An 11809-nucleotide genomic window follows, 5' to 3' on the forward strand; every position below is an offset into this window, starting at 1 on the left:
TTAGAGTAATATTGGAGTGAAGACATTGGAGAAATTATAATAAAATAAATGACAAGTATGATCTATCATATAATCCGTTTTTATGATATATTAAAAAAGTATTGACTACAAATTAGAAATTCTGAGAGCAAAAACTCTGCGCGCGCTGTTACTAAGCATGTGCATTCCCACAGCTTGCACAAAACATTGGCGATATGTATTATGTCTGTAGATCGAGTGTGTTCTCCGGCTGGTTTGAATGTTTTTCCAATAAAATAGAAATATGTCAATGGAAAGAGAATGAACAGGTCACAAATGACGGGGAATAAAACTGGTATTGATAAGGATCATTAGAAAAGAGGATATCAATTCGTTGATGATGCGACGGATAGCGGGATGTTTCACGAACACTTGTTTATTGAAGCGTTGCTTCCCTAAACGAGCGATAGGACTTTTACTTCATATATTTATAAATCTTTTTTCTCTTTTGTAGTACAGTCGCCAAGAACGTATATGACAATAAGTGAAGTACCTGTGGGAATTTCAGATATATTCCTTCTTGAGTGGTATTGCTATCCAATCCCTGATGTACGAAATTTATATGAATGGGTGGAATGCACCGCCAGATGTCTATGTCAGCCCGTATTGGAAACAGTTCGAGGCTCCAAGCCCATATATGCACTACACGCTAGGGATTCTCTACGTTGCTTTAATGACTGTTGCCTGTATCGGTAATGGGATCGTCATTTATATATTTAGTACGTGAGTATCTCAATGAACATTTGCCAATTTTATGGAAATTTTATTAAGCATACAATTAATTAAAACTTTCTGTTGTCAGAAGCATAAATATAATAAGGATATATATTTATTTAATTACCTGTGCTACTCGTTCATTCAGCCTTTTATCCAAAATTCTCAAATAATGGTTCTTAATCGACTAGGATACCATTTAATAAATTTTGATCTATTTGCCTATCCAGCGCTTTAATCGATCATGTAAATACTACTGTTGACCTCCACCAACATAACTTCGAACTTCACGAGTTACCCGACAACGTCTGGTGGATGTACTCTGTTCATTTCTGCCTATGAGCTGTTTCACGAAAAATTAAAATTATACGTATGTAAAATATCATTCGTATTTTTCGAAAAGTTAAATAAGTCTCTGGTAAAAAAATAACATAAAAAAATAACTACAACAAAAAACTTATACTTACTTGAACATAAAAACTTGATATCCAATTAAACAGAAGATGTCAAACAATTATTTAACGTAGCCGGTTGCTCCACCTGACGGTACTCTACTTTGTGTATATCCTGCGCAGTATAAAAAAATGCAGAAATTTACAAAATAAATTTTTAAATGGTAATTGTGTCATTTGAGTAATATCAGTTATTTCTATTTGGTTTACTTTTTTACTCAGGATTTTTTTTAGTTTTTAAGTTAATGTAATAATTAAATTAAGGGGATAAAAATCCCTTATTATTTTACAGCCAGTATGCGAAACTCCAAGATCGAAAACTACGATCTACGAGTTTCATGCCGAAGAACTATCGGCGAATCCAAGCGCAAGTGACCACTTGGTAGTACAACACCAAGGCAACTCGAAGCAAAGGTGCACAAGCTCCCTCACTATCATTGATATTTTCTCATAATGTGAAAACACAGCTCCTAGGAGATGTAATACTGCTTTACATTATGAGGAGAGGTCACTACCCAGACCAGTTTCAACCTTTTTTTGTATAGGTGAAGCGGACGCTAAAAATAAGACGATCCCGAAAGATCGCCCAACTCAGCATTGTTCCACTCAGTGACAGGCTCACCCTATCACTGAGAAGAACTTCTCAGCATTGGCTCTACCCAGTGGCTCACCCCACCACCAAAGAGAGCCATAATCTCAGCGGTGGCCCCACTCAGAGACAGGCAAAAACCTACCTCCAAGCGGAGCCTCTCAAAGCCAGATCCGCCCACACCGGTTTCCACCTTATGTATAGGTGAAGCGGGCTGTAAAAATAAGACGATCCCGAAAGATCGCCCAACTTAGCGTTGTTCCACTCAATGACAGGCTCACCCGTCACCGATAAGAACTTCTCAGCATTGGCTCTACCCAGTGGCAGGCTCACCCCACCACCAAGCAGAGTCATAATCTCAGCGGTGGCCCCACTCAGAGACAGGCAAAAACCTACCTCTAAGCGGAGCCTCTCAAAGCCAGATCTCCCCCGGCACCGGTTTCCACCCTCATTGGGATCTCATCAGTGAGTAGGTAGGCCTGGATGATACCAAAGTTTAAGTGAAAAGAACTTACATAACTCCACTATACAAATGCCAGAATGGTGTGCCCTCCCCTTAATTTAACTAACTTCGCCAGAAAATATAGCCGTTTGGCTTTTCATCTTAATTAATGTAATAATTAATTTATTAAATTTTAATCATTGTTTTACTTAACTGAAAAATCGCTATTCAAAAGGCAAAATTATGGTCTCTCATGGGTTACAAATAGCAAAGATGATTGTGTGCATTACAACTTTCATAAAATGATCTCTTAGTGATAAAAAAAGGATATATTTTATTCCTTATTCTAAATAGCTATTAAATTCTTTCCGTCTGTGTGCGAACTGCTTAATTTTAATCACTCTTTCTATAACGTTGTAACGTGTAAGATGTCCTTCATACTTGTCACTAACTGCCACAGATATGGGTAATTAATTATCCCTAGGTGCATAAAATTTGAACATGATATCAGAATTATTCATGGAAATGATAATAAGATTACTCGGTCTATATACTTGTTGATAGTAAGGGTACGTGTGTATACATGTTTGTGAGGAGGAAGCGGAATATTTTCCTCTTGATTCATATCGCTGATAACATTCAATTTGGAAGTAGTCAGATAAAATAAAACAGGAACGGTGTGTGTGTGTGTGTGTGTGTGTCGAAAGAGAAAGGAATATACATGGCCATGCATCATAGGCTGTTATTTATTCATTTTAATTTATCAGGTGCAATTTAAATGTAATGGACTTTTTTTTTTTTTTCTTTAATCTGGGAATATTTTAAAATTGAAGTTTATTCAGTGATTAACAGACATGGACATTTTAAAGAGAACATTTGAAAATGCTTTCGGTTCGGGTATGTTAACGAAGAAACCAATACAGTATTTTGATTGGTGAGAGACATTTTGAACAGTTGTAACTTCGACATATCCGGATCGAATTCATTTAATTCACTGAAATAGCCATTATTATAAACTATTTCATAAAATAGTTTATTTTTCCCCCTATTTTATTATTATTATTTTTATTATAGTGTATCCAAAATAAGTCCATGATGCACATGATTTTATGCACACCGCGTATAAAACTGTGCGAAATGTTTTGGTAAATGACTGATAGATGTTGAAGGTCATAATTGTCCTTTTTTTTTTGTTCTTTGATATTCTCGTGTATAAAGACAATGATCTAGTACAATAAAATAATGCCGTATTACATTTTTTTTTTAAATTGCATTCTTTCAGATCGAAATCATTGAGGACGCCAGCTAACATATTCGTTGTAGCTCTTGCTTTTACTGACTTTCTCATGATGGCCAAAACTCCCGTATTCATCTACAATTCATTTAATCTCGGTCCACTCTTTGGAAATATTGGTAAGTTAGTAATAAGTACTAGATCCTAAATTCGTAAATTTAGCACTGCTTAAACACTGTACTCGTACATGTGCTGTATACAGTAGTAAAATATTTCAATATTGCTATTTAAAACAACTATATGTTTTTTCATAATCAAAGTGTTTTAAGTTTGATTAGTTGTTCTCCTGGTTGGCCTACATTAGGACACTAATACAAGAGACGGTCGAAAGAGGTAGCCACAGATCATTTCGCAAATGGGCATCAAATAGGTAATTAACAGCATACATGTATCACAATCTGTTTGTGTGCCCGCTAAGCCGAGTAGTTAATCATATCCATTCCCCAATTAACAGTTGTGTGTTCGAATTTCATCGCAGGCATGATGTTTTGTGAATGGCTTTAGGTGGTAGATGGATTTCATCATCAGGTGTGAGACCACTAATTCTTCTTATTATAGGCACAAAATGGCTTGAAAAAGTTTCATATTTTTAGTCTCTAGAGCAGGATTTCTGGATCTAACCTTTAGCCTCCTATGGAATTAATACTGAAGTACTATAGTCAATAGCTAATTGTCTTTCGTGGGATAGAATCACTTAAAAATATTTAATTAAATAGAGGCCTGGTGATGAAATGTCATCATATTTTCACCTATATGCTTTTATCTATCCGTCTGTGGGAAAGGTCTCAGATTCCACAAAGTAAAAGGAGTTACCATAAAACATCGTGACAGTACTGACGCCTAACAATTCACATTATTGCTTTCAAGCGATGAAGGAACAAATTCCAGATTTCAGATGTCTTGATATCAGCATGAATGAATGAAAAACTGAGAAAGAATAATAAAAAGAATGGTGTGTTAAATGAAATGAGACTGAGTTTTTATTATTTTTTTTTTAATAGCTATATTCTAATTATTGCCTCCTCATTGCAGTCAGTAGAGACGTTCTTTGGAAAGACTCGAATTAGAATTCCGTATAAAACAAGACGAATATTTTGTAAGAGATTTTCAACTGAAGGCGAGTTAGTCATTCTCGTGAGGTGTTACGAATTTTCCTTCTGGAAGTTCAGGTTCTTTTCTCCTGCAAAACATATAAGCTGACCCAGGGCCTGCTCTAAGTTTAGGCACAAGAGGCACCAACCAAGGGGCGCCACACATCATAAAAAAAGTAATAGTATTAAAGAGGACTAGAGAGTCGAAGCGTTGGTGGTATACGAGCAATGTCCCCCAAAATTCTCTATTGGCACTTTTTTGGCAATAACTATAAACTGCTTTTAACAATAAAGAATTTTATGATGCCTGTCTTGCAAAGCCGCATTTACCATAAGGTGCACTAAGCGCAAGCTGGGGCCTCACTCTCTATGGGGCCACATTTTAAAACCTTACATTTGAAACTTCGCCAAAAAAAATTCTTCCATATTGTCAGTAAAGTGAAAGAACATAAAGTTGTCTTGTTCCGTTGTACTGATTTGAAGAATAAAAGACAACAAATTTACTATTACTAAATAGGTTCATTGCAAAGGCTGATCTCTGGTCATTTGAGGGTTGATTATTTTCGCACATGTGAAATTCGTTTTCATTTTTGGGAAGAGACACAACAGATAAATTGCGTAGCAAAAAAGAGTCAAATACCGTAGCACACTAAAGGAAATTCCATGTAACACCGCACAAGTAAAGACAAGTGACACAAAGTTCACTCCACCACAATTAATCCGTTAACGGTTCTAAAATCGGAGTTCAGGAATAACGGCGGAGGGGGTAATCGCATGGTAAAAGGTAGGTTGCCGATAAAGTTTTGATCCATGAAAAACGCTGGGGGGGGGGGTCTGGTTATTTCATCCACCTCGGCCGGTAGGGAGGTTAATGAACAATTTATCGAGCATATTTTAATAAATATGCCTCAGAATTTTGGTAAAATCGAAAATGTTTAAAACGAATACACAGAACTCAATAGAATATATGTCAGAAATGTAAATAAATTATATTTTTGTTGTGAAAAAGCAAATGGAAGAAAGGAAAAACGACTATGAACAAAGCTATGATACCAGCAAAGCAATGTACTGCTTTGTTTGTAAATTGTTTTCTAAGTCAAATAATAGCTTAATGAAGGGTTTTAATGAATGCAGAAATATAACACAAACCTTATGTGATCACGAGCGTTCTACTGAGCATATACGAGTGATGTGAACATATCGCAAAAGAATATCAAGTTCTGTAAATAATCGCATTGATTCTGAATTAAAACAAATACAATCTGAAGAAATTTATTGGAGAGAGAGAGAGAGAGAGAGAGAGAGAGAGAGCTCATTCGTAGCGAAGTTGTAGAGGGCACTACAACGATCTTTCTAACCTTTCAGTTTAGAAAGACTTAGATTCGAATAATTTCTTTCTTGGATAAGAGAAACTTTTCATAAAGGTTTTCTCAAGTGAAAAACTGAAAGATAAGTTAGCCAGTCTCTCAGGGGGGGGGGGTATTTTCTTCCACAAAGTGGCAACCAGGTTGTGGAATACGTATATACTTTTTTTTTTTTTTTTTTCATTTTGCTCACACCCACGAAAGCTTATTTGTAAATCTATAGTACATTTTGTACCATGAGCGTACCAGGGATATCTTTTAACTTATTTTTATCAATTATATATATAGTCTTTAGCTTAAGACTACACTGGAGGGATGGAAGGGGAGGGAACTCACATATTAAGAGGGTCGATTGATAGATGTTTATTAATTGTGTTTTTCACATTTATGTTATTGATAAAATTAATTTCAAAATGTCACAAATAATATTTTAATTTTAAAAATATATAGATTAAAAACTCTTACTACTTTTATTGTATTTATTGTATTTTATTTATTGAAAGAGAGAGGTGCACTCAAGAAATCAGCATTAAGTTACTTTATAATTGAAGTTAGTGATACTGCCTTTCACCATTCATGATAAAACTGAATTATTGATTACTTCATTTCTTATTGTTTAGGTTGCACGATGTACGGCATCATAGGAGCCTATTCTGGATTAGGATCAGCCTTTTGTAATGCAGTAATCTCCTACGACCGTTATCGTGTTATTGCCTGTCCTTTCAACTCCAATAAAATGACCCACAAGAAAGCAGCAGGTCTGTTGCTAATCATATTTCTTTACATCACACCCTTTGCGCTTTTGCCAGCATTCAAGGTGTGGAATCACTTCGTACCTGAAGGCTACTTAACCAGTTGCACTACAGATTACTTTCTCCACGATTTCAATGGCCGATCTTATATTTTGTGCACTTGGTTCTTCGGCTGGTTTATACCCATTTGTATCATTGTCGGTTGTTATTTACGTATATACTTAATGGTTCGAAAACATGACCAGGAACTAAAAGAACAGGCGAGTAACCAATAGTTCTTACGTTTAAAAATATGTGCATAATTAAATATATCATTGTATTATTAGTATAAGAATAAATGAAGGATCTCAAGTTATGATCAATATGAATGCAGATTGAAAGCATTTTTAAAGAAACTGAAGAAATGTGAGAATTAAAATTTCTTTCATTTGATGATACCTGTGCAGCTTTATGGAAATGTTTCCACATTGCCACAAAGCTGCTGCTAGACTTCTAGAAGAAAGGTCATTATTAGCTCGATTCTAGTCGCCAACCAGAGGGACAATTTCTAAGCCTTTGTTAGCCAGTTCACGAATCGTCTTTAGTGCAAACAAATAGCGACTTTTCTCCTGAAACTCGGGTTTTTAACCTCACATTTCAAAAAATCTACCGTAAAACTCATATATATATATATATATATATATATATATATATATATATATATATATATATATATATATATATATATATATATATATATATATATATATATATATATATATATATATATATATATATATATATATATATATATATATATATTTATTTATTTATTTATTTATTTATGGTTCAGAGGATAACGTGGTATCGACAGTTGTATCAGGATTTATATATAAAAATCTTTCAGCGTTATTTTTAAAAATAAATTCAGTATCGCTCTTTTAATTCCCCTAAAGGAATTCAGCGAAGCTCTTCTATCCCTGACTAACTTTTAGAAATCGGTAGGCATCCAGGCTATAATTTCTAAAATTACCTTCCCTTGGCTCTCATTCAAAGTGAATTCATGGATAGTTATGGAATCAGCTCCCCTGTCTCCTCATTGGCAGGCTCCTTGGATATCGGAATTCGTCCTCAATGCTTACCTATGCTGGGGAATCTCAGATATGTAGGATGGAAAACATAACGTTTTTATTGCAGAAATAGACCTTTATATTTTGGTTTCCCATCACTTAAGCGTAGTTTCAGAATGGGTTTCCTTCGTACTGTGCTTGTTTTATATCTGAACAGAAGTTATTCTTCACAATGAGCTGTAAAACAGATCAAACACCAAAAGATTTAGTTTTTGTCACTAACTAGTGAATTTCATAAGGTATTAAACACACAGACATACAGACACGCATACAAAAAAATTAACTTATAGCGTTAATCAGTCAATTATATAAGATATTTCTACATCATTTTGCAATCGGAATAGTCTCTATACTCTAGTTCAAAATTGCGATTTACAGAATTCGCTCTTTGAAAGCTATAGCTGAGTTACGGTCGGTTCACGTTCCTTCGTTTTCGTTGTCATGTCACACCCTTGAAGGAAGTCTGCATGTTCTCTATTAAGATTCTAGGTTGATCATAGAATTATAACAAATAGAAATGTTAATGTTTTTCTCTTTCTATTACCGATACGCTATACTAGCACATCAGGAAGAATATTATTGATGCATTAATCTTCTAATACCACTCTCTCATGGCTCATCCTAACACTCTTATTATGTAGGTGTTAAAAAAAAACTTCAGTTTTTTTTTTTTTTTGAATTCCACTTGCCTTTTGCCAGTGCAAAAATCAACAAACTCAGGAACTGGCTGGAGAACGTTTTGGTATTTGGCAACTAGAATCGAATCTATTACTATCCAGCTATATTGGAAACAAACTCCATTTCCAGCGCCACGCAGACATTCTTTCATTTCGAACCGAGGTGCAATAGAACACACTACACATACCGGCCATTGAATTAGAAACCTTTATGCAGATATAGGAAAACGTCACTTACACAGAGTATATGCAAAATATTTTGTCACGTGCGTCACCACGTGTTCTAGACAGCTGCTGGTCAATAACCGTCGAAGTATTGATCACAATGGGAAAGATAAAGGATCTTTCGGAGTTCGTTGAAGGGTTTATTGTGGGTGCATATCTGGCTGGAGCCGCGATTTTGAAAACAGCACAACTGACTGGCGTCTCAAAACATGAGATATCCCAGGTGTTTAATCAGTGGAAAAATAACCCGTATTGCTTGTGTAAGAGGCGTAACTGTGATCCTAAGACATTCTGTCAGGAATCAGATCGTTCGTCGGAGAAAGTCTGTAAAATGAACAAACAGAACTTCATGTGTGTAGTAATTGGCCGAAGCATTTAATGAAGGCTGCTCTTGACCCATAGTCACTGAACTATGCGCAGGGAATTGAAGAGCATCGGCATTGGCAGTCGCATGCCTTCACAGAAACCACTGTATTAAAGAAAATTTTCTAATTCAGTGGCCAGTATGTGTAGTGAAAGAGAGTTAAAGGAAAAAAAAATTGCTGAATATATAAAAAAAAGACAAAAGAAAACCTTTTTTTTTTTTTTTTAAAGCAATTGAAATAATAATAATAATAAAAATCCGCTGGCGCCTTTTCTTTTCCCAAAGCGAGTAAGCTAGGCCGTTCAGCCCTAAATAACTTTTGGAAACTGGAAGGTGTGTGTGTGTGGGTGGTGGTAGTGGTGGTGGTGGGGGGTGACAGCGACTCGCACATCCCTTGCGCAACAAAATAAGTGATTTTAATTGCCATTTAATTGCTGCCATCTTATGGCCCCTAACACTATATATTTGTTGTTTGAACTTATGGTCCTTATATATTACTATTATCCTTCAATGGAGAAAATATTAATTAAGAATTTGCAGCAAGGACTACACTGTAGATTTTTCTTGTACTTTTCGTAATATACATTTCAAATATGGGATGGATATATAAATGGAGTGAGAGTTCTGCACACTAGTGAACTTAAATAAAAAAAAAATAGAACTGCTGCTGGAATTACGTAACAGAATTAGTGTACAACGATAAAACATTAATTATGCAAAATCTCATGAATTTCAGAGCTAAATGATTTAAATAAGTCTATTTTCAATTTTTTTCTCTCTAGGCGAAAAAGATGAATGTGGAAAATCTTCGCGCAAATCAAGCATCAAACGAAACCAAAGCAGAAATTCGTATAGCAAAGGTGGCTTTTGGGATTATTACCCTCTTCCTCTTTTCCTGGGTGCCATATATCCTCGTGAATTTCATCGCAGCTTTTACTCCATATGAAAAGAAGTTTATCACGCCGTTGATGTCAATGGTACCAGCTCTCACAATAAAAGCATCTGCCTGCTTTGATCCTTTTATCTATGCTATTAATCATCCTAAATATAGAGTGGAGTTACAGAAGAAGATACCATGGATGTGTATCGATGAACCACAGCCAGACAATTCAGATAATTATTCCATGACTACCCATTCGAATGCTTAGTCTATCAACTTGGATCAGAAATTATTACTTATTTCTTATTATGTTCGTAGAAGAGAACACATTTATGTAACAAAAAACAAGATATATATGAGTTATCTTTACATTTAAATTAACTTTTTAGGGCTTTAAATAATAATTAAATATATGGAAAAATTAAGCTGAACATAAACGACTATGTCTTCTGGCACATATACAATAGTCCAAGAAGTTCAATCTTTTGTTAGACATATTTTTTTCCCCGTCGGTTTTATTCATTATTCTAATGAAGAAACATTTAATAAGAAATCTAAAATCCTAATTTGAAGGTGTAGGTGTCTTTTTTTTTTTTTTTCCCACGATTTACGATTATTATATAAAAATAAAGCGACATTATCTCAATATGCACACAAAACTGAAAACTTTCAAATGTTTGGCTTATACCTAAAAGATCATATATCAATGAGTCAGTTATTGATATAATAGTTTCTTTGATATAATTGATAATATTGATATAATAAAGTCTGGAAAACTTCATTCCAACAATGTACGCGAATTTTGGCTAATAAAAGACCACCAGATGCTATCAGATTTATACGTGTGAAACTAGAGTAACGAAGCTACTCCTCGTTCTAACAATAACAGGTGCTGTAGTGTGAATGGGCATTGGCTAGCACACAAGCACCAAATGACATATCAAACTATTCCACATTTCTAGCAATAATAGGAAGACATTTATAGTACTTTGAGGAACAGAAAGAATAGTAAGTTAAATATGTGGGAACTGTCAAAAAGAATTTGAAAAGCGCATTGTTAGACTATATATGTATATCTGAACGTGGAATTCAAAATAAAGAATTGTATATCTAACTGTCAGGAGCAAAGTTGGGAGAACGAGAACAAACTGTGTGGACATTATATGAATGAATGACATCAAGTGAAACTACATAAAAGATATGGATGGAGTAGATGAACAAAAACAGAATGAGCAGTACAAATCACAGACTAGAAGAGCAAAAATGTATGGTATGGAAAACAAGTTGCATAATGAGAGATAACTAGGAGATCAGACCAAAGCACCAAGTTCTACCATTATATGGGCAATAAGAGGAAGGATTACATTGTTGAACACAAAGGAAAAGAAGGGGCCTGTAGCAAAATAGCTGAATCAACCAGCTAACTCCTTTTATTCCGTTATAGGGAATATAGGAGGAGATTTTAGACCTATCTAACTTTGAAGACTGAGTGGGCAGTTCAGTCTCCACCTGTAGCCAATCAGAGATAGCTGGCCAAAGACTATCACTAATTATATGTGGCATCTAATAAAGAGGAAACTGACACGTATCGCCACCTAGCGATCGCTAACGGTAATACGATGCTATTGTCTGTAACAGTGTGGTTTCCACTGTCGATTTTCTTGAGTATACGGTAAGAAAAATCCGAGTTTTCTGGAGGAAAAACCCACTTTCTCGTGCTACAGATCGACCAACTTAGGAACCGATCGAAGAAAGACTTAGAAAAATGTTCCTCTAACTGGCGACTAGACTAAAACTTAAGTCTTTTTTCAGGCGGCATAGCGCAGAGGATTATAATA

The 11809-nt window shown here is 35.0% G+C and overlaps 1 protein-coding gene across 1 annotated transcript; it reads left to right on the plus strand.

The window, feature by feature from the left end:
* Positions 1-577: 577 nt before the first annotated feature.
* On the plus strand, positions 578-10239 carry LOC150100917 (opsin Rh3-like). Its single transcript, XM_090401935.1, has 4 exons — positions 578-741; positions 3498-3628; positions 6585-6976; positions 9874-10239. Exons 1-4 carry the CDS (start codon positions 581-583, stop codon positions 10237-10239), a joined length of 1050 nt encoding a protein of 349 aa, XP_090258061.1. The 5' UTR covers positions 578-580.
* Positions 10240-11809: the final 1570 nt, after the last annotated feature.

The sequence above is a fragment of the Typopeltis vanoorti genome, chromosome 12 (assembly GCF_054136105.1).
Source record: "Typopeltis vanoorti isolate ZY-2024b chromosome 12, IOZ_Tvanoo_1.0, whole genome shotgun sequence".
Taxonomy (NCBI): domain Eukaryota; kingdom Metazoa; phylum Arthropoda; class Arachnida; order Uropygi; family Thelyphonidae; genus Typopeltis; species Typopeltis vanoorti.

Coding starts and splice junctions, on each gene's coding strand:
- LOC150100917 (XM_090401935.1), top strand. CDS start 581: ATGAATGGGTGGAATGCACCGCCAGATGTCTATGTCAGCCCGTATTGG. Junction 742..3,497: donor GTCATTTATATATTTAGTAC/GTGAGTATCTCA, acceptor GCATTCTTTCAG/ATCGAAATCATTGAGGACGC. Junction 3,629..6,584: donor TCCACTCTTTGGAAATATTG/GTAAGTTAGTAA, acceptor CTTATTGTTTAG/GTTGCACGATGTACGGCATC.